Source organism: Acomys minous, assembly GCF_964271855.1.
Source record: "Acomys minous genome assembly, chromosome: 9".
Taxonomy (NCBI): domain Eukaryota; kingdom Metazoa; phylum Chordata; class Mammalia; order Rodentia; family Muridae; genus Acomys; species Acomys minous.
The window spans coordinates 14,122,078-14,146,760 of record NC_140490.1 but is presented as its reverse complement, the minus strand read 5'-3'; the positions used below and the strand labels follow the sequence as shown (position 1 = coordinate 14,146,760).

The window sequence follows — 24,683 nt, the reverse complement described above, 5'->3', positions numbered from 1 at the left end:
TTCCTATACAACACACACCAACTTAGTACAGCATCTCCATATTAGTCCATCTCCCAGTCACAGGAAGCCCCCTAAACCTGTATTTGAAGTTGATTTCCATGTGCCTCCTCTGCATGTTGTTTTATAAATGAGTTCATCATCTATCCTATGCTAGCAACCTCTTCTGCTCTTTAAAAGTTCTTTAAATCGTTTTTGAACTTTACTTTCTTTCTTTCTTCTTCTTCTTCTTCTTCTTCTTCTTCTTCTTCTTCTTCTTCTTCTCTCTCTCTCTCTCTCTCTCTCTCTCTCTCTCTCTCTCTCTCTCTCTCTCTCTGTGTCTGTCTGTCTGTCTGTGATATGTATATGTACTCATACATACACCACTGAGTCCATATGGAGGGCAGAGGACAACTTTCAGGAGCCAGTTCTTTTCTTCTACCATGTGTGTCCCTAGGATCAACCTCAGGTTGTCAGTCTTGGTGGCGGGCACCCATATCTGCTGAGCTATCTTAGAGGCCCTATTTCTCAGATTTTAAATGCATTGCAAACTCCCACAACCTTAGAAGAGACTTTGGGATCTTTGATTCCTGAGAAGGCAGATAAGATAAGAACCAAACATGCTCTGTCATAGAGACCTTCAACATCTTCCCTATGCTACTTTAGGTTGTTAGAATTCAGTTTAGGACAGTGATGTGTCTCTGCCTTCAAGCTCACATATTAAACCTTATAAATTCTTTCTATGCATATTTCCTCTATTTGAGCTTATAGTTGAATTGGTCATTCTAAAACATACCTGTTTCTGTAGATTCCTCGAGATGCGGGACACTGACAGCATCTTTCAGCACCTTTGCATTCAAAGGGGGATTGTAGGTCCTGTTATGTGCAGCCCATTCACTGATCGAAGCATGGAACTCTTAAGCTCTACCAAACAGTCCATTTCAATGCAATCTCGGAAGATGATTTTCAGGTGATAACATGGCATCTCCAGAGAGACTTTTCCCAATTTGGCCATACTATAGAAAGAATTAGCCATCAGGTCTTCAGGTCTTGTGTTAAGAGTAATAGAAAAATAGATAAATAAATAAATAAATAAATAAATAAATAAATAAATGATACCTCTATCCTTTGATGATATTACCTTAGCACAAAGTGTGCACATAAATCAAGACAGGCAGAAAGATGGCTCAGAAAGTAAAAATACTTGCTATTCAAGTCTGAAGTTCTGTGTTTGACTTCTAGAACCCAGGTAAAGGAAACAGGAAAGAAGCAGTATCTGGCGTTGTTTTCTGACCTCCACACATGTGCTTGCACGTCTATCTGTCCGTCTCTCTCTGTCTTTGCCTCTCTCCAGATATATACACACAAAAATAATAAATAAAAACTTTAAAAATTAAAATAGTGATAGTCGATTATATTCTTACTCTGATCCCTTACTTGTCCTGCTTCTTCTGCAGCATGGTTTTTAGCCTTTTTTACACCTGCCACCCTTTAGTACAGTTCCTTAGGTTATGGTGACCACCAACTCTAAAAATATTGTGTTGCTACTTCATAGGTGTAATGTTGATGCTGTCATGAATTGTAATGTAAATATTTGATGTGCAAGCTCTTCAATATGTGATCCCTGGGGGGTCATGACCCACAGGCTGAGAAACACTGTCAATGGAGACCAATGAATTTTCTGAGATTGAGCATACTTGTACAGTCATTTTATTCCTAAAGTGTTTTATAAGTAAAGCCAATTGATGTGGTGTAATGAACATTGGCGATGCTTGCTGGAGAAATAGTAGGTATCTGTGCCCTTGCCGTGTGGGGAGGTTGCTGATTAACTTTGTAGGAAGAAGGAGGGATGTCGTTGGTAGGAAATAGAAAGCCAAGTGTCCTTTTGAATTACATTTCTATCTAGTGGTATGTTTCAGTATTATGACATTCTGACAGGAACATAGCCAGAAACAACAAGAGGCAGAGATTTCTAGGTGGAATGATAAGAACATAACCAAGTGTAATTCACAGAAAGTGAAAAATACTTTACTGAATTTTATTGTCTTGAGCAGTGGTTCTCAACCTTCCTAATGCTGTGACCCTTTAATATATTTCTTCCTGTTGTGGTGACCCTCAACCTTTTTGTTGCTACTCCATAACTAATTTGTCCAGTTATGAGCCGTAATGCAAATATCTGACTTGCAGCATATCATATATGCAATCCCCCAAAAGGGTCATGACCTACAGGTCAAGAAGCGCTGGTCTAGAAGACAGGTCTAGGTCCAAGGAGAGACATGTGTAAGATGAAATAGGTAACAGACAACATGGTGTTGGACTTTTCTTACAGTCTCTGAGTTCTCACAGGTCATCTCTCAAACCCACTGCCTCTGAGCAGATCTTTGACATGGGTAGAAGTTGGACCTTGACCCAGGGTGGAAATCAGCAAAGAGTGAAAGGTCAGCTCTCATGAACATCTTTGCCTTTCAGAGAGCAGACTTGGCCATCTCTGCTATCACCATCACCCCAGAGAGGGAGAGTGTTGTGGACTTCAGCAAGCGATACATGGACTACTCAGTCGGGATCCTCATCAAGAAGCCCGAGGAGAGAATCAGCATCTTTTCCCTTTTCGCCCCCTTTGATTTTGCCGTGTGGGCCTGCATCGCCGCAGCCATCCCCGTGGTTGGCGTGCTCATCTTCGTGTTGAACCGGATACAGGCTGTAAGGGCTCAGAGCGCTGCCCAGCCGCGACCCTCTGCTTCTGCCACCCTGCACAGTGCCATCTGGATTGTCTATGGAGCCTTTGTCCAACAAGGTACATTCCAGTTTTCTGCTGTCTGAATAGCCCTGGGGGCCAGGACAAAGCTTATTCTTTGGCAAAAATTCTCAGATGCATATCACAAAAGTCATTTAAAATGTAATTTTATTTGATCTGAGGACACTGCCAGTATCAGGCTGCACTCAGTGTTTCTAAGCAATACCAGGTAGAAATTAAATAAAGCAACAAAGAGCTCAACTTCCAATCCCGATTCTCCGTTTTAGATAAAATTAACTTTGGCTTTCAGTGTATTTTCTTCCCTCCCATGTTAGATTGATTGTTGTGCATGTGAGGTTGTCAGATGGAACTCTGAGCAAACATCAACACCGTGCAGCAGTCTGTAAGCAGTACCCCAGCTATTCTTGAAATATAAAGCCTCCTACATTCGAGAGGCCTGATAGCACTTCTATCCAGCGGTGAGGTTCAGGATTGGGCAATTTTGACCAGAAATCACAAATTGCAAAGTTCTTCATGTGAATCTCTGTCCTGTATGCATCATGGCAAAAGCTTTTCAAGGTTATAGGAGGAAAATAAGGAGGGAGAAGGTCTCTTCAACTACCACCTAAGGGACCCAGGAGAAATAATTGGCCACAGAGAGGTCGTTTCTCAGTGAACGTTACATGCAGTGCTTTCTGCAAGTCGTGTGTGCATGTGTGCGTGCATGCATGCATGTGTGTGTGTGTATGTGTATTACCCATGAGGGCTGAATATTAAAAGTGATATGGGAGTTCTTATTTCTCTAGGTTAAAAGACAGGTGGAAGGCCTCCAGGTAGAAAGAAACTGTGTATTTACAGAATTCCTAAATGCAGTCTATGTGAATTTGAAGTTCCCAAAGACCTTATGCTATGCACAAGCCCTGGAAGTTAGTTCTTGCCCCAGTGAGATATAATCTTCTAGCTGGGAGACTATATCCTTGGTTGTTGTGATAAGTTCCTCATCACTAGATTCCAATCCTAATTATTTTTGCCTTTTATTATCCTCTAGTCTTTCCCAATGTTGGTGTTTTTTTAAGGGCATTTCCTTAAAAATATAATGTCCTGTCAATGAGTGACAGCAGTGTTTGACCTTGGCCAAGGAGGGCAGAATCTTGCTGGGTGAGAGGCAGGTACTGCTAATCCTTCTGTATTTGGCAGGTGGTGAGTCTTCTGTGAACTCTGTAGCCATGCGCATCGTGATGGGCAGCTGGTGGCTCTTCACCCTCATTGTATGTTCCTCCTACACAGCAAACCTTGCTGCTTTTCTCACAGTGTCCAGGATGGATAACCCCATAAGGTAAGCCTGTTCCTCCTTGATCTACACCAGCTCTGAGAGGCTTCAGCGAGGATGTAATCTTGTTGAGCTGCCTCATGCCATAGAAAGAGAGGCACACACCACACAGAGACCAACTCAGACTTCAGCTCTGCAGGTGGATAAAGGGGGTGTTTTACATGAGAAGGGTTCTAGTTCTGTGTTTTATTTTAGTCATAATTACATACATATATAAATCAAATTATATTTATCTGAACATTTAAACATTGATTATAAAAGTATTAAACCAAAACACTAAAATTAACAAATTAAATTTCCTCAGACATTTAAACTAGAAAGTAAACTCATTTAATCAAAATTTTATCAACACTCATTTAAAATTAATTAAAATCACAAGTCTAATATATTTTCAGATCTTCAAAAGTCTTTAAATTATTTTTTTAAAAACACCTTAATTGGACTCTGGAAATGGCACAGTTTGTAAAGATGGCAAATCCCAAGGCTGATGACCTAAATTCAATTCATGGCACCTATTTGTGGAAAGGAAGATTGCAGTTTCCCAGGTGTCTTCTGACCGCTCCATGCATGCGAAGGTAAACGTATGGACACACACACACATACACAAGCATGCCAGTTATTTGGTTCTGCTTATATTGATAAAATTGTAACAGTTTTATCAAGGGTGAATTCTTTTTATTTCATTAAAACGTAAAAGAGTCAATACCGTAAAAGGTATGACTCTTCCTTCATTTTTGAAAAAATGTTAAAATTATACAATGAAAGAATAAATTCAATGTCATGATGTTACTTTTGAAAATGCCTCGATTCTGATCAGATTCTCAAATGCAATGCATGTTACTGAAACGAAACAATAGATGTAAAATAAATGTGGATTAGACCTGGGGGTGCTGAGATGAAGGCAGTCCTGGGCTCATTTGAATTTAGCTGGGTAGCTTAGTGGTCTAAGATGGCTTCTGACCCAGGCTCTGCTGTGGGTTTCTGCTTTCCTAACTGTTTAGCCCACTGTATTTGTCATCAGCTTACTGATGACGAGTATGTTTCCTACTCACTCATCTTTGGAGTGCTCTATTTCAACTGGGTTTTTTTGTTTTGTTTTTGTTTTTGTTTTGTTGCTTCTAGCTGCCTATTTAAGATTTCAAATTCCCTGACAAGGATTCGAGATTCAGGTTGATATTATCTAATATCATTAAAAATTGACATTTTTTACAGAGATAATTGAGATTCATATGCGGCTGTAAGAAATAACACAGAGAGATCTCTTAAATTCAGCCTCGTTTTCCCCAAGGCAGCATTTAACAAAACTGTAGTATTTTATTGCAATCAATATTGATATTGATACGATTGACTGGTTTTACTTAGATTTTCCATTACACCTCATATAGAAATAGAATGATGCCCTTTGACTGTGGCTTTTCTGCCAGGCTGATTCCTCAGACATTCTTCCATGTTGCTGGTGTGGTCATAGTTCATTGCTTCCTGCTGATGACTGCGCCCTGTGTAATACAGTTTGTTTAATCATCCACCTGTTGGAGGACATCTGGGCTGCTTCTAGCTCTTGGCAGTTATGAATAAAGCTACTCTGAACATTTCTGTAGGTTCTCGTGTGAACATCGGGTTTCCTTTACATGTGATCAGTACATGAGAGTGAGATTGCCAGGTGGTATGACAGCCGAATGATGAATTTTATAAGAAACTATGGTGGTGTTTAGTGTTGTTTCCACTTTTTAATTTATTCATTCTGATATGTTTCCTTGTGATGTCTCATTGTGGGTTAAAATTTCATTCCCCTGATGAAGAATAATGAATGTTTTTTAAATATGCCTACTTACTTATGCATCTTTGTCAGTAAAATATCTGCTTTTGTATTTTACTCCTTTTCCTAGTTGGATGGTTTGAACCATGCTATTGATTTTTGAGGATTCCTTTGATGTTTTCTGTTTATACACTTTAATGTATTTTATTAAATGTACTTCTTCAGCTGATATGTGATGTGCAATCATCTTATTCTACTCTGAAGTTTGCCTGTTGAGTCTCCTAACTGGATTGTAGAGCCAGGGTTTAAATTTTGATGAGGTCTCATTTAAAACATGTGCACTCCTTAGTAAGCCATGCTTTTGATGTCAACTCTTAGCCTGGCCTAAGTCTATGAAGAATATTTCTTTCCTAAGACTTTTGGTTTTATATCTTTCCTTTTGGTCCATAACCAACTTTACATTAATTTCTGTGTCTGTATTGAAATTTGAGTTAAAGTAGGCCTTTTGTTTATTTATTCATCCAAGAATTATTTGTTGATCAGTATGCACTAGGTACTATGGAGAGAAATTTTAATACAACCCCAGGCAGGAGATCTGCCCCTGCCCTCGAGGGGGCAATAACTTAAAACACAGTATGCCAAAAGTGCTGTGGGGAAAGATGGTGCAAAACACTACATGTAGTGTCGGGGTGGAGACTTGTTCAGATGGAGTGGTCGGCAAAGCTCTCATACCTGAAGAGTACGGTGTGGTTGCATTGAGCTGAGACCAGCCACCAAGACCAAAGGCAAAACAGGAAGCTGCACTGTCAGGTTTGGAAATTAAGACTCGGAAGCTTGGTATCTTAATGTTTTAAAATAGAATCGTTCGTAACTACCAAATCCGGACACAGTGGCTAAGCAACACATTGGAAGTAATCATTGAACAGTCTTGTTTCTTTGAAAATTTGAACTACGTGAATATATTTCCTTTTTTGAAATACACACTTTTAACATTTATTTGGAAAGAATCAATTCTTTGCATAGAACTGTTTATTAGCCAAACTGTCTCTGCCAGACACAGGTGAAGCCTTTACTACCCCCAGGGTGACAGGCTCTTCTTCTCATCAAATACTGTATACTTCCCGTACATGCTTCCCATACACACTTTCCTCCCACAGTACTATCTGTGTATATAATAAAGCTAGACAACATGTCCACATGTGTCAGTTCTCATGATTACTGTGTGGACATGTGCTAAAATCTATAATCCATGCAGTTTCAAGTCTAAAATCTGGTGTCATAAGGTTCGTTAGATCTCCTGAACATATGCATCACACCTCAGTGAAAATCTATTTCCATGTCCACCCGGTCCCTTACAGTCACCATTCCATGGGCAGCTTTCATGACTTAGACATTTTAAGACTCTGAATGTAAGGGACATCAAGAAGAAATATTGAAAATTTTTTTGTGTACCTGGTTCTTTCTTTCTTTTTTTCTTTCGTTCTTTCTTCTTACTTAACATAACACTTTCTAGGTTTTTATAAATGACAATGTTTCTTTCTTTTTAAATGCTAAGTAGCATGTAACTTGTCTATCATTGTTTGTGTTAGAATCTTTTTAGCAACTCATAGAGACCATTTTAGGTTGATTCCCTGTCTTAGCCATATTAAAAGATGCTGCAATTTCTCTTCAAGATAGTAACCTAATTTCCTTTAGTCATAAACTGAGAAGTAGTGGGGTTCTTTTTGTTGTTGTTGTTGTTTTTGGTTTGTTTGTTTTTCGTGACAAGGTCTTTCTGTGTAGCCTTGGCTGTCCTGGACTCACTTTCTAGACCAGGCTGTCCTCACACTCACAGCGATCCCCCTGCCTCTGCCTCCTGAGTGCTGGGGATTAAAGGTGTATATTCTTACCAACAATGCACTAAACAGCCATTCTAATAGGTGAGGTTTGATTTTTATTTATTTGATAACTAATACTATTGAACATACACACACACACACACACACACACACACACACACACACACACGGGCAATGTATATTTTAAGAAGCATCTATTTACATCACTATTATATTTAATTGTTTCTGATGCAAACTCTTAATTTTTATGCCAGGTTGGCCTCAAATTTGCCATCTTTTTGTTTCAGGCTGATGAATGCTGAGATTAGAGATCTGTGTCCCTATGCGAAGGTCCACAGACTGTATATAAACTCAGCTGTTTGTTTTCTTGCTGTTGAGATGTTCGTTTATATATTTTGAACTTAACATAGAAACCGACCTATGGTTTTCAGATATTTTCTATTGCTTCACAGGCTCTTTATTTATTCTGTAGATGGTTTTCTGTGCTAGAGAATTTTGTGTGCATATGTTTCATGCTGTCTTTACTTTGGGGGTCATCCAGACAAAAAATAAAATAAAATCATTGCCCATTCCAATACCAAAAAACTTACCCTAGTTTCTTTTGGAAGTTTTATATTTTCAGATCTTACATTGAGGTTTTATTCATTTGAGCTAAGATTTACATATGATGTGAAGTGCTTTTCTTTCCATGTGGCATATCCAGTTTCCCAATGCCACGGGTTGAAAGGTTGGCCTTCTCCAATGTGTGTTCTTAGCAGCATTGTTGGAGATTCGTTACCTGTGAGTGCACAGGCTTATATCCGGGTCTCTTTTCTCTTATATTCATCTGTCTGTGTCTGTTCTGTGCATGGTAGTTTGCTACTTTGACAATTTAGCTGAACGTGAGTGTTAAGTTTTCTGCCTTGGACTGCAGCTTTTCTAGACATGGCTTGTTAGCTGGCCTTACAGCTTTAGATATAGGTTGGCCCTTCCTGTGATGTTTTGAATGAGAGCTCATATATTTGCATACTTAGTTCCCAGTTGATGAACTGTTTGGAAGGATTCAGAGGTGTGGCCCTTGTTGGAGGAAGTGTGCCTCTGCGGGGTTGGGCTTTGAGATTTCAACACCTCTACCAGGCCCAGTGTCTCTCACTCTCTCTCCCTGTGCCTTAAGATGTAAATCTCTCAGCTACTTCTCCAGCAGGGTGTCTGCCTACCTGCCTTTTTGTCCTGCTTCTCACCAGGATGATAATGGATCAATCCTCTGAAACTGTAAGCCAGCCTCTTATTAGGTGTTTTATTTTAATACAAGGCTTGCCTTTGTCATGGTGTCTTTTCACAGCTATAGAAGCACAACTAAGACACCCCAACCTCCCTATGTGCCGCCAACAGCCAGCTCTTAAATCCAATCAGAAGGCGGTTGGTTACCCCACCATAGTAGAATGTGATGGTGGCAAATCTTGCCCCGCAGGTTGAATTTTCTAATCCATAGGGTAGATGGCTGGACAAGAATGATAAAGCCTTTTTTTTCCCCCACTATCTATTTATTTGAATTGTAAAATTGGGTTGTTTAGTTGAAGTCTGACATTGTTACTAATGTAGGTTTATCATGACTTTCTTCTTAGAACTGCTAGAGATATATTTCAAAATATTTGCTATATTTTTCTGTTTTTATTTGTTTTATGATTTGGGGGATAATTTTTTCTGATTTCATTTTTAACTCATTGATTGTTTGGGTGTTTATACTTAATTTCCAAATTTAGTGACTTATTTCTGTCACTGCTTTCTGGTTTCATAATCTTGTGGTTTATAAAATTTTAATCTTAAATTTGTTAAATTTGAATCATGGTGTATAATATAATTATTATTGGAGAATTTCCATATGTGTTAATAGAATGTGCATTTTGTTGGCATTGGATTGATTTTTATATTAGGCAATTTTGTCTATAATTTTATTTTAACTTGTTCTTGACTTATTGACTTTCTGTCTAATGTTAAAGTTACTTTTATAAAACTGTGTTTCTTTCTCTCTTAACATGACTATCATACAAATAATTGAGATTCTATTATATTATCTAAACAAGCTTCACAGCGTAACAACTGAGCATTTATTACTGTATTATAATGTATACAATATATACAATGTATATATAATGTATACTGTATAACCCTCTAAGCTAATCTGATTTCCTCCCAAGCCATATATCAGAGTTATGTACTTTGTTTAGTTGTTCCTGATCCAGCTCTTCTCATGATGTTACCTGAACCTCTCCCATGGCAGAATCCCCTACTTCCTCCTCCTCTTCTACCCTGGTTGGTAGGAAGTCTAGCCCTATTCTCTCCCCTGCTTGGTGATTGGATGTACCGTAAACTGTTTTATTGGCATACCAGGGGACAGTTGGGTACAGAGTTTATGCAATGTTGAGACAGGAGATTTTCAGAACAAGGATTGCAACCGGATAGGATGGGTATAGAAATCAGCATCTGAATTACACAGTGACCTTATGCCTACCATCTAAATGATCTATACACTATAGGAGTGTGGTGACAATATTTTCTACTTTCCTACAACTGCTATTTATTCCTTCAGTTTTGTTCACAGTTGTTTATACATGTAGGTATTACAATATTAAGTATATACGTGTTATATGCTCTTGATGAATTGATTTTTTATCACATGTTTTTTCCTCATCCCTAGTGACAAATTTTGATTTAATATCTCTTTTGTCTGAAATAAGCATAGACATCCCTCTTCTCTGTTGCTTTAATTTTGCATAGATATCTTCATTCTACTTTTTTATTTAACGGTTTTTGAATCTGCAATGTTACTTATACATAGTATGTATGTGGGTAAATTAAAAAATCATTTTATTAACACTACTTTTACATAGCACATTTAATCCAGTTATATTTAATATAATTATTAATAAAGAAAGACTTTAACCATTTTGCTACTGAGTTTCTACATTTCTTACACTATTTTTTGTTTTCTCCATTAATGTCTTTTTTGTGTTAAGTATTTTTGTTGATTATTTTAATGCATTTATTTATTTCTATACATTGTGTTTATAAATATAAGTTTTTATACATACATATTTATGATATTTTTTCAGTGTTTGCCATAGGCATTATAATTAGAGCTTAACTAATTTGCATTAATAGTATCTATATGTTAATAACATAATAACTATGCACTAGTTTAGATTTGATATACCATCTACCTTCTATTTATTTATTTATTTATTTTTGTAACAGTGCCCCATGTAATCCAAGACTTCATTTACTCACTCAGAATTAGAATTTTCTTCAGAACCCTATAGTTTAGATAAGTAAATTTTCTAAATATTAACACTTCCATGTTAGGCTTCCTTTCTAGAAGTATTAGCTGTTCACATGAGTCCTCATATCTATTACATTTCCCTGAACAGATTTCTATTCTTCTTCCGTTTCTGTTAATTTTAGGGTGAGGCTTCCATTTTTTTGACTGGCAAAGTTCTATTTACATATTTTTTATTTCTCTTTCTTCCTTCTTTTTTGTGCTTCTTTTTTTCTTAGACACAAGTTTATGGGTTCCGTTCTCAAGTTTTGTTACAAAAAGACCTTTATATAGGTAATTAAATTCACATTTAAAAAAAATTTATCTTATCCAGCATGTGCTCTCCAACACTGTGCAATATTATGAAAGCATATTGGATTTTTTTTTTCCTGTTGGAATCTTTCTTGTGCTTTCCAGGCTATTTTTGCTCTTTGATGTCCTTGACTGTTGAGAATTTTTTCCATAAAGGGCAAGTAAGGTTCTTCTTGGATTTTTTTTTTAGTAGTATAGATGGTTGCAGTTTGCATCTTACTTGTGATCTTTTGTGGTGATTTATAAGTTAAGAAATGTAAAGTATGATTTGCATGCCTGTAGCTAGTTCAGTGATTTTCTGTAAAGGTTTTTCTTTGGAGTTTTTGCCTGCAATATTTGTAGCCTTCTGGTTTATCTAGCTCCTATAGTGGTTAGAAACGTCACTCTGTGGCTCTTCTAGACCTCCTCCTTGCTGTTACTATGTTCTACTTTTTACTGACAAATTACTATTTATCAGCATCAACTGTCCATGAATTGGGTTTCTACACACTGTGCCCTGCAGATCTCAGTGGAACCCAGGGGTTTTCTACTGTTCTACTTTAAGTTTGTCTCTGTATGTGCAAATGGAAAGCCACCGTAATGATGTATTTTCAAAGTTAGATAACCCTTCATTAATTTCTGTCCTGGGGGAGTCTCTCAGTGTCTGATAAGTGGGTAGCATCCTCTTAAACATGGTACATGATTCCCTGAAGTTTAAGGCACTGCCTGGTCATTCCCATAGTCAGCTGAAGGAATGAATTGCAGTTATCTGTCCTCTTTCTAGAGACAGTCTTATTTTAACCAAACTAACCTTCAAGGTATACAATTTCATCCTATCATATAGTAGTTTAGCCCTTATATTCTGTCTGTCCATGCAAATGTTCATAATTCCTACCCTAGTACTTGGAATGTAGAAATTTCTTAAAAGGTTCACATAGGACTGATATCTAAGAGAAGATCTTCGAAGGGTCAAGGATAAATTTGACTACTGTTAACAACCCAATATAGTCATTTGTAGTAGAGTAGGGTCCCTCAATTGAGAGGGCATATCTCACTTTTGATTCACTACAAAAAAAATTCAAATTTTTGTGTTTATTTCCATCCCTGGGTCAGTTTACATATTATCATAATTATAGCAGATTCATTGGACAATTTGGTATTGGAACAGGGTTGTATGCTCCAGCCACCATGTTTGGTCAGTGCCTGCATTCTTGAATACTTGTCTAAACATCCCAGGTGAGTGGCATCCTATGTTGAGAGGACTTATACTTAGCCTACAAGCTTGTTTTGGAACAGAGAAACTGACGCACCCACTCTTGAGATTGTGCACTGTGTTTGACCAGAACATAACCATGGATGCATGACAGTCTGGGTTCAAATCTTCCCTCCCTCTCTCTAGCTGTGTGACAGTGTGCAAGTCACGAAGCGTCGCTTCATTTCCCTCTCACCTCTACATAGGCTACCACACAAAGTTATGGAAGGGACTAAATCACCACGTGCTATTGCTTATGCAATTACATGGCACATAGAGAGGGTCAAAGAAGTGTAAGACGATGGCTTTTGTTTGTTGCTGCTGTTGGCCGGGGCCTTGATGGCCAAAACAGACATCTTTAGGATCATAATAGCAGATTTGTTGGAAAATTTGGTATTGGAACAGTGTTGTATGCCCCAGCCACCGTGTTTTGTCAGTGCCTGCATTCTGGAATACTTATCTAAACATCCCAGGTGAGTGAATAGAGAAGAACTATGAGATGTGGGAAAGAAGGCAGTTGTGGAGGAAGTAAGCAACTCTGTTAGGAACTATGACAGAAAGGATGGCATTTGTTACTTGGTTGTTTTGATCTGCATTTCTGTATACATAGATCAGGAAGGCTGATGAATGTGGAATGCAGATGTTTGCTCATCAACTCACTGAATTTGGAAGCATTGGATTTGTGAGGTAAAATGAACAAATGCTTCCAACCGACATGCCCTTGCACTTGGAGATTAGAAGGCACACACACACACACACACACACACACACACACACACACATGATGCAGCAGTCACAGTTCTTAGTATATGCCCAAATTTGTTGAAACTACATGGCAAGACAAACATTTCAAGTAAGTATTTAAAAAAAACATTTCGTGGGACAATAGCAGCAATGGCAGTAGCGGCGGCAGTGAGGTTGGGAGCTAGGAACCCTCCGGCAGAGGCAATTGGTGTGGTTACTATGGGAATTGCTGCATGAAAGGGGACTCAGTGCATGATTTGGGCTCCGTGACCCACGCTCAGCTCGGAGTGCGGTTTGTGCCCAGAGACTCTAGCTGAACTTGGTGCATGATCCAGGCCCTGAGACCCTAGCTGAGCTCAGCTCATGGTTTGGGCCCAGAGTCCCTACCTGAATTCAGCGCACAGTTTGGGCCCAGAGAACCTAGCTGGACTTGGTGGACAGTTTGGGCCCAGAGACTCTAGCTGAGCTTGGTGCATGGTCCAGGCCCTAAGACTCTGGCTGAACACAGCGAGCTCAGTATGCGGTTTGGGCCTGAGACCCTGTATGGACTCAGCGCTAACTGGACTAAGTATGTGGATTAGGCCCCGAGACCCGTTTGGGTCCAGAAATGTGAAATGGACTCAATGCTCAGGTTGGGTCCATAGATGCTAACTGGACCCAGTGTGTATGTGGTTTGGGCCCCATGACACTAACCTGGATTCTGCAAGCTGTCTGGGTTTCAAAATGCTACCAGGAACCACAGACTAGTGGAGCATCAGAGCTCTGGGACTAGGGAAATCTCAGGGAGACAGGGAGTAGAGTGTCATTCCGACCCCACCTGCCTGACCTGCTTCAGTCCCTAGAGAGCACTGGGGCCACAAAAGGACCCAGAAGGCGTGGACACTTTGGCCTGACCCAGTGCACATTCTGAGACCAAGGACAATTACGGGTCCCACAGTACAGGGGAGCTGGGGATCACTGGCTGTGAGAGACCCAAACTACAGGGCTGGCCTCTTGCCATCCAGACCAGTGAAGCATCAGAGCTTCTAGCCTAGGCTTCCGGCTTCATGAGAAAACGGGTAAATATATCCTCAGACTCCCTCCACCCTACTCCGGAAGCTACCTCCCCAAAAAAGAAATGGCCAAGATGACTAAAGGACAGCGTAAAATCATATGCAATATATATATTTGATTCTGCAGATCCCAGCTATCCCAAAGAAAACAACCCAGAGAACTCAAACACAACGGAAATACAAGAAAATGACCTCAAGTCCTTAATAATGAGGATGATAATGGAGGAAACAAATAAAATTCATATAATCAAATGTAGGAAGGCGCAGCCAAACAGGTGGAAGACATAAAAGAGGACTATAGAGAGAAACTGGAAAAAATTCAGGAAAATACAAACAACCAGATGAAAGAAATCAATAAAGCTGTTCAAGCTCTGAAGGCCTATAAAGAGGCAATGGAAGAAACTCAGGAATATACAATCAGATGAAAGAAATCAATAAAACAGTTCAAGATATGAAGATGGAAATGGATTTAATGATAAACACACAGACAGAAGAAAAATGGGAATCAGAGAGAGAGGCAAGCAACACTGAGATGAGCCTGTCTAACAGAGTCCGAGAGATGGAGGAACGAGTCTCAGGTCTAGAAGATACAATCACAGATCTTGAAGCAACCATTAAAGAAAATGCTAAATTTGGAAAAATCCTGACACAAAACATCCAAGAAATCAAGGGCACCATGAAAAAAAGAAATCTGAGGATAATAGGCATTGAGGAAAGAGAAGATGCCAGATTCCAAGGCCTAGAAAATATTCTCAACAAAATCATAGAAGAAAACTTCCCCAATCTAAAGAAAGAGATGCCAATAAACATACAAGAGGCCTACAGAACACTAAATAGAATAGATCAGAAAAGAAAAACTTCCCATCACATAATATTCAAAACACAAAATATACAGAACAAAGAAAAATATTAAAAGCTGCAAGGGAAAGGAACCAATTAACATTTAATGGCAAACCTATCAGAATTACATCCGGCTTCTCAGCAGAGACCATAAAAGGCCTGGACAGAGATCCTGCAAACCCTAAGCGACCACAGATACCAGGCCAGACTACTTTACCCAGCAAAACTATCAGTAACCATTGACAGAGAAAACAAAATATTCCATGACAAAACCAAATTCAAACAGTACTTATCCACAAATCCAGTTTCACAGAAGGTACTAGAAGGAAAACTCCACCCCAGAGGACAAGCTACAACCACAACTACACAGGAAATAGATAACTACACCATCAAAAAACCACAACCACACAAGTGCTCTACTGGAATGAACATCTAAATTAAGACTCTTAATAGTCATTGGTCATTAATATCTCTCAACATCAATGGTGTCAATTCTCCAATAAAAAGACACAGACTAACTGAATGGATGCATAAACAAGATCCAACATTCTTCTGCATTCAAGAAACACATCTCACCCATAAAGATAGACATTACCTCAGGGTAAAAGCTGGAAAAATGTTCCAAACAGTCACAAGAAGCAAGCTGGTGTAGCCATTTTAATATCTAACAAAATAGAATTTTAACCAAAATTAATCAAAAGGGATGAGGAAGGACACTTCATACTCATCAAAGGTAAAGTCAACCAAGATGACATCACAATTCTGAACATCTATGCTACCAATACAAGGGCACCCACAGATCTATTAATGAAACTTAAACCACACATCGATCCCCACACAATAATAGTGGGAGACTTCAACACCCCACTTTCACTGAAGGATAGGTCATTGAATCAGAAACTAAGCCGATAAATAACAACATTAACCAATGCCATGATTCAAATGGATCTAACAGATATCTACAGAACCTTTCACCCAAACAAAAAGGAATATACCTTCTTCTCTGCACCCCATGGAACCTTCTCCAAAATTGATCACATAGTTGGTCACCAAGCAAGCCTCAACAGATACAAGAGGATTGAAATAATACCTTGTATCATATCAGATCACCATGGTCTTAGGCTGTACTTCAACAACAACAGAAATAACAAAAATTCTATACATACATAGAAATTAAACAACTCTCTACTTTATGACACCTGGGTCAGGGAAAAATAAAGAAAGAAATTGAAGACTTCCTGAAATTCAATGAAAATAAAGGAACAACATACCCAAATTTGTGGGATACATTGAAAGCAGTGCTAAGAGAAAAGTTCATAGCACTAAGTGCCTTTAAAAAGAAATTGGAAACATCCCACATAAGCAACTTAACGACACAACTGGAAGCCTTAGAAAAAAAAGAAGCAGAAACACCCAAGAGCAGTAGATGTCTGTAAACAATCAATCTTAGGGCTGAAATTAACAAATTAGAAACTAAGAAAGCAGTACAAAGAATCAACAAAACCAAGAGCTGGTTCTTTGAGAAAATCAACAAGATAGACAAACCGTTAGCCAAACTAACTAGAAGGCAGAGAGACAGTATCCAAACCAACAAAATCAGAAATGAAAAGGGAGACATAACAGCAGACACAGAAGAAATACAAAGAATCATAAGATCCTACTTCGAAGACATATATGCCACAAAATTTGAAAATCTAAGGGAAATGGATGATTTTTTTTGATCAATTCCACTTGCCAAAATTGAGTGAAGAACAGATAAGCAAGCTAAATAGTCCCATTTCCCCTACAGAAATAGAAGCAATCATTGATAGTCTCCCAACCAAAAAAAGCCCAGGGCCAGATGGTTTCAGTGCAGAATTCTACCAGACCTTCAAGGATGTGCTAATACCGATACTCTACAAGCTACTCCAAAAGATAGAAATGGATGGAACATTACCAAATTCATTCTATGAGGCCATAGTCACATTGATACCTACACCTGACAAAGATGCAACGAAGAAAGAGAATTTCAGACCATTTCTCTTATGAACATTGATGCAAAAGTACTCAATAAAATACTTGCAAAACAAATAGAAGAACACATCAAAGATATCATTCACCATGACCAGGTAGGCTTCATTCCAGGCATGCAGGGATGGTTTAATATATGGAAATCCATCAATATAATCCACCATATAAACAAACTGAAAATTAAAAAACCACATGATCTCCTTAGACGCAAAAAAAAAAAAAGCATTTGATAAAATCCAACACCCATTCATGTTTAAAGTTTTGGAGAGATCGGGGATACAAGGTACATACCTCAACATAATAAAGGCTATGTATAGTAAGCCAATAGCCAAAATCAAATTAATTGGTGAGATACTCAAGGAAATTCCTCTAAAATCGGGAACAAGGCAAGGCTACTCACTCTCTCCATATTTCTTCAATATAGTACTGGAAGTTCTAGCCAGAGCAATAAGACAACAAAAGGAGATCAAGGGTATCCAAATGGGAAATGAGGAAGTCAAATTATTCCTATTTGCAGATGATTTGATAGTGTATATATGTGACCCTCAAAATTCCACCAGAGAACTCCTATAGCTGAAAACACCTTCAGCAAATTGGCTGGATATAAAATTAACTCAAAAAAGTCAGTAGCCTTCCTATATACAATCATGCAGAGGAAGAAATTAGGAAAACTACACCATTTATGTTAGCCACAAGCAATATAAAATATTTAGGAATTACTCTAACCAAACAACTAAAGAACTTGTTTGAAAAAATTTTCAAAACATTGAAGAAAGAGATTGAAGATGACATGAGAAGATGGAATGATCTTCCTTGCACATGGATCAGAAGAATTAACATAGTAAAAATGGCTATCTTACCACAGGCAATTTACAGATTCAATGCAATCCCTATCAAAATACCTACACAAACTTTTAAGGACATTGAAAGTTCAATTCTCAACTTGATATGGAAAAACAAAAATCCCAGAATAGCTAAAGCAATCTTGTACAATAAAAGATCCTCTGGAGGAATCTCCATACCTGATCTCAAGCTGTACTATAAAGCAACAGTAATTAAAACAGCATGGTACTAGCACAGCAATAGGCTGGTTGATCAGTGGAATTGAATCGAAGACCCAGAAATGAATCTACACACATATGGTCACTTGATTTTTGACAAAGAAGCCAAATCTATTCAATGGAAAAAGGATAGCATCTTCAACAAATGGTGCTGATCTAATGGATGTCTACATGTAAAAAAAAAATGCTATTAGACATATATTTGTCACCATGCACAAAACTCAAGTTCAAGTGGATCAAAGACCTCAACATAAAACCAGAGACACTAAACTGGTTAGAAGAAAAAGTGGGAAAGAGCCTGGAACACATTGACACAGGAGACAACTTCCTGAACAGAACTCTAACAGCCCAGGCCTTAAGGTCAACAATTAATAAATGGGACCTCATGAGGCTGAGAAGCTTCTGTAAGGCAGGGAGACACTGTCAACAGAACAAAGCAACCGCCTACAGACTGGGGAAAGATTTTCACCAACCCTACATCTGACAAAGGTCTAATATCCAAAATATATAAAGAACTCAAGAAACTAAACACCACCAAACCAAATAACCCAATTGAGAAATGGGGCTTGGAACTAAACAGAATTCTCAACAGAGGAATATCGAATGGCTGAGAAACCCTTAAAGAAATGCTCAACTGCCTTAGTCATCAGGGAAATGCAAATCAAAACAACTCTGAGATTCCATCTTACACCCATCAGAATGGTTAAGATCAAAAACTCAAGTGACACTACGTGCTGGCAAGGATGTGGAGAGAAAGGAAAGGAACACCCCTTCATTGATGGTGGGAATGCAAACTAGTACAGCCACTTTGGAAATCTATCTGGCACTATCTCAGAAAACTGGGAATAGGGCTTCCTCAAGACCCAGCTATTTCACTCCTTGGAATAAACCCAGAAGATGCTCCAGCACACAACAAGAATATTTGCTCAACCATGTTCATAGCAGCCTTATTCATAATAGCCAGAACATGGAAACAGCCTAAGTGTCCCTCAATAGAAGAATGGATAAAGAAACTGTGGTACATTTACACTATGGAATACTACTCAGCTATTAAAAACAAGGAATTCCCAAAATTTGTGGACAAATGGATTGAACTAGAAATGATCATAATGAGTGAGTTAACCCAGAAGCAGAAAGAGTCAAATGGTATATACTCACTTATATCTGGACACTAGCCCAAGGCGCATGTCCCATTAGAGTCTTCACTTACCAGGAAAAGTGGGACAGAGAGGAATACTTCCTATTGGGACTCTTGGTGAGAGAAGCAAGGGAGAATGGGGAAATAGTAGGATCCAGAAGGTCCTAGAAATCTATAAGAAGAACATTATGATGGGCAGATCTGGGCCCAGGGGTCCTGATCAAACTATGGCACCAGTCACAACAATACATGCAGTAAACTTTGAACCACTACCCAGATCTAGCCAATGGACAGGACATTCTCTACAGTTGAGTGGAGAGTGGGGATTGACTTTCACAAGAACTCTGGTACCCCATATTTGACCACGTTCCCCGATGGGAGACCTGGTGGCAGTCAGAGGAAGGATAGCAGGCTACTAAGAAGGGACTTGATACCCTATGAGCATATATAGGGGGAAGAGGTCCCCCTCAGTCACAATCATAGGGGAGAAGAGTAAGGGGAAAATGGGAGGGAGGGAGAAATGAGAGGATACAAGGGATATGATAACAATTGAGATGTAATATAAATAAATTGATAAAATATATTTAAAAATTTTTTGTTTTGCTGTGTGGCACAGACTGGTCTGGAGCTCCTGGTTCTCCTGTGTCAGCTTCTCTGGTGATACTTTTCCAGGCCTATGCCACCATGTCCAAGATGCATTATGAATCATTATAGAAACTTTACTCATTTTTAAACCTTTGAAGTGACTTAGCTATTCTGTAAAAGGTGAATGACTAAGCAACAGTGTACTCAGACATGGACTCACTGATACCTGATACATCACTGAAATGAACAGGGCTGATCTAGAGGGTGCTTCCGTGCACACTGATAACTGAAGGCACTGTGATGAGTCATAATGTGCTTAGATTTCAGTGATGGCGAAGCTAGATTGTTCTTTGGGCCCTACACTTAAAGGCCATTTATGCATGGCTCACTTTAAGTTCAGATGTGGAGAGTCTAGTTTTGAATTAACACACATATCACAACATTGAGTGTGAAACATAAGTAATTAATTATGCGCTAATTTTATCATGCATGCATTTCTTCATGGTAGCATGGTTTACAGGTTTTTGTTGTTGTTGTTGGTTTTTTGTTTTTTGTTTTTTGTAGTTTTTAGCTTGAATGTTGTTTGGATCGTTATTGTACTCTTTAGCCTGCACCTGGTTCCATAACTCTCTTACTCCATTTGCCTGATTACACCCATAGAAATGTCCTGTACCCACAGGGCACTCCACTGTGTAAGCTTTGACACAGACGTGGATGGCTCTGAGTAGTTGGTAAGGAGCATAAGTCCTTTCTACTCAAAGTGAGATCAGTGACTCAGCCTCACTCTTATGAAGAAGAATCTTAGGCCCCGTCACTGAGATCCTGCAGGACAGTGTGCGACTGTATCTCCAACTGATTTGATTCATATCACAGCTCAGCGCTTAGTGCTTCTGCTTAATAAAAAGAGGCATCTATGTATCTCCAGTAGCTTGAAGTGATCAGCCATGTCAAAACATGTATTTTAGCACATCTACAAATCACTTCCTGCCTTTGAGACCTCAACACCTGAAAAGGAAAGTGACGCATACTAATGGGGTACATGGAGAAGAGATTATGGGTTTCTTCACATGTTAGGATTGAGAAACAGGCAAGAGACCGGAGCTTCAGTTATTAACAACTGGTGCAACATCTAGACATTTTTAAAACATAAAGGCATAAGTGTATGGACTTGGAGGATGTATGGAGCATGCATACATACAGTGGGAATAAGAAAACCAGTAGTGTTATCTCATGGATATTATTGTGCGTAATTAGGAGCCCTGCATGATGGCAACAGAAACAACTGTACTAGAAAGGCAATATACGCAGACCAGTGATGTTTGGAAAAAAATGTGGCAAATCTAATAGAAATAAAAAAGTCTAAAGCAGTTAAAATTTTAACCCCACTACCCTAAAAATGTATAAACAGTAAACAAATTAATTGAAGTTATGTAGAGCTAAACAATCCCTTCACTTAACTTCACACAGTTGCTGTTTGTAGGACATTTCATCCCTAAGTTATAAACACAACATTTTAAAGTATGTACACACATTTGATACAAAAGACACTGTCATCACAGAGCTAAAGCTTAGTAGATTTAAAAGGGTGTCCTGTCGCTCATGGTCATGTTAAATTAGAATAAACAACCCAGGAGATGCACAGCGAAATAAAGATAACACAACTCTAAATTACCCAAGTGTCAAAGAAAGAGGCACAAAGAAGCGTCCAAAATGTTTCTAATTAAATAATAATGAAAACACACCATGTTAACAACTGTGAGATGCACAGTAGTACTTAAAGGAAAATTTATAGCTTTGGGAGCTATAATTTATTGCTTTGACCAAGTTGAAGAGTCTCAGTTTCTCCCTCAACAAGACGTAAAAATTAGGAGTAAACTTTGATAAAAATGAATTCTGAAGAAAGAAATAAGACTGATATAATAATAAATAAATTAGAAACCCTAAAAGTCTTCCTTTTAATAAAATGGGTACTTTCTGAGTGAGGTTGGGTGTAGTAACACAAATCTGGAATTCTAGCACTCAGGAGACTAAACAGGAGGATCATGCATGTGATGTTGTCTTGAGCTACATAACAAGTTACACACACACACACATACACACACACACACACACACACACACACACGCACACAGAGTGAGATATATGGTGAGACTCTCTCAAGAAGAAAGCAAAGAAGAAAAATAAACAAAGAAAGTTAAAATTGTCAATATCAGGCATGAAAAGAGAATTTTATAATAGATTCTCTAGACAGTAAGAGGATTATAAAACAATACCATGACAACTTTATGTCAATAAATAAAACTGAGATGAAAGGGAAATTTTTCCCTTAAAACAAGATGTTAGGTTTGTAAAACAAACACCATTCCATTTATTAAATTCTAGGACAAGACGCCCTCCCGGGTGAATTTCATCCAACATTCAAAGAAACAATACTAACTACAAACTCTTTCAAAGAATCACTTTTACGAATTCATTTAATAAAATTGGGATAACTCTAATACCAACACCAGAAAAAGTACAAGAGAAGGCAGTTATACATCAATACTATCGATAAACTTAGCCTCAGAAGCTCTCAACAAATGCCAACAGGTCAATCAGCAATATATAAAAATGATAGTACACAATATATAAGTGGAGTTTTATCTCTTAGATAGGTTTGTTTAAGAAGTTGAAAACAAATAAATGTAATTTATAAAAATAAAATACAGGAGAAAATATCACATGATTATCTCAATACAGAAATGTATTTGGCAGCCCGTGCTTGTAATTCTAGCACTAAGAAAGCTGAGGCAGGAGGATTGCCAGGAGTTCAAGGCCAGACTGATGTGTATAGGGGGATTTCAAGTTTATCTGAACTATACTATGTGGCACAGATTGCAAACCTTAAAGTGGAAAGTAAATGAGGTGTGTGTGTGTGTGTGTGTGTGTGTGTGTGTGTGTGTGTGTTAATATGAATTGGATAAGAATCTTATTACTTTTCTACCAGGGTCAGTCAGTAAGAACAAGGAGAGTCCATGTCTGAGGCACAAGCAATGATATAAGTAAAAGAAAGGGCTGGAGAGATGGCTCAGCAATTAAGAACACTTGCTGCTCTGCAGTAGAATACAGACTTAGTCCCAGGCACCCTCATGATTCCAAGAGATTCAGTGCCCTCCTCTGGCCTCTGCAGTCACTGCACACACATGGCACACAGACATATATGCAGGCAGAGAACTTACATACAGAAAATAAAGACAGTATTTCTTAAAAGTTTATTTTAAAAGAAGTAAGAAACAGAGATTTTTAAGGTAAAACTGGAATTCGTGGTGGTTGTAGAAAGTACTCAAAATCTGTCTATAAAATTCAATAAGGAATTTTCATGTTATAGGAAACATTCTTCACCGTACAATAAAACATTTTCTTGAATACTGGGGACCAATGTCTCGAAGATATAAAGAAAAAACACAATGATTATAACAATGTCATAAAACAAACACATTTTAGGGATATCTTTCATAACATATGTAAGAATTGTATAGTGACACTATGAAATTTTGCTGAGTGAAACCACTATTTTAATATGGAACGGCTGGGCGTGGTGGGGCATGCCTTTAATACCAGCACTTGCAGGCAGAGACTGGCGGATCTTTTTGAGTTCGAGGCCAGCCTGGTCTACAGAGTCCAGGACAGCCAAGGTTACAAAGAGAAACTCTATCTTGAAAAACAACAACAACAACAACAACAACAACAACAACAACAAAACCAAATAAATGGAACAATTTCTAATATCTATAGATTGGGAAACAATATTGCAAAATGGAAAATATTCACAATTGTGATATAGACTCAATTTTAATCAAAACCATAGAAGGATTGTTTTAAGGAGAGGAAAGTACTACATGGTTCTCCAAACTCCTATGCTATTACAGAAGATTTAGATTGGTGAACATAATGTGTAGGAAGTGAAATGATGCCATTTGACTTTCAGAACTTCTAGCACAGTGGTGGCTTTCTTTGTGTTCCATCTCCTATCTGATCCTCCCTTGCTGTTCCTTCCCTGGCCTCTTTTTCCTCCTTGAATATCACAGGCAGCTTCCTGTTCCCTGTTCATCACATATTTTAAAAACATTTTCTCTTTGTTGTCACCTAGCCAGTTCTGACTGACTTTGCAAGTCTGCGTTTGTGTCACCTCTTCAGAATGGCCTCTCTGAATCCATTAAATGATTGGTTTCTTTTCCTTGATAAAGCCTGGAGTTTTCCCTCAGCAATGAAGGCACTATGCAACCACATAATTATGTACATACTTTTAAAAAAATATACACCCATACCTCTACATTGTAAGCTCCATGGTTCTAGGGATTTAGTTGTTCCCCTTTGTGTAAGTAATGCTTAGCACAATGTGTAACACAATCTATACGATGTCAATTGGATAAATTCATCACTGAGGGCAGAGATGTGGCCTTTGGTCCACAGATATAGAATTATGAACAATTGTATAGGATAGTTCGAGGCAGAGATTAGTTTAGAAAGGAGAAAAAAGCATTTTTTATGGCACTAGACTTGTTATTGTTCCTTAAACACCTACAGGGGGCCAAGAGTTATATACCCCTGAGGTGTATCCTCAGTAGCTAGGATAGCATGCACATCTCCTACAGATAATGGAGTCTTGCCTCCTGTTCTCTCTGTGGCTTTTTCCTCACTTAAAGCTCTGCATGTAGCGAGAAGCTGATTTGTAGTTTGTTTGTTTAGGGTTTATATGTTTTTGTTTTTAGCTTGAGGACAAATACATATGTCAGGTATAT

General features: G+C 38.3%; 1 protein-coding gene across 3 annotated transcripts in view; it reads left to right on the top strand.

Moving 5' to 3' along the window:
• Positions 1-24,683, top strand: part of GRID1 (glutamate ionotropic receptor delta type subunit 1) — a 715,979-nt gene that overhangs the window by 585,963 nt on the left and 105,333 nt on the right. For all 3 annotated transcript variants that reach the window (XM_084796807.1, XM_084796806.1, XM_084796808.1), the window contains 2 exons: positions 2,446-2,770; positions 3,908-4,046. In XM_084796807.1, coding sequence (XP_084652933.1) covers positions 2,446-2,770; positions 3,908-4,046 — 464 coding nt within the window. The remainder of the gene's footprint in view (positions 1-2,445; positions 2,771-3,907; positions 4,047-24,683) is intronic.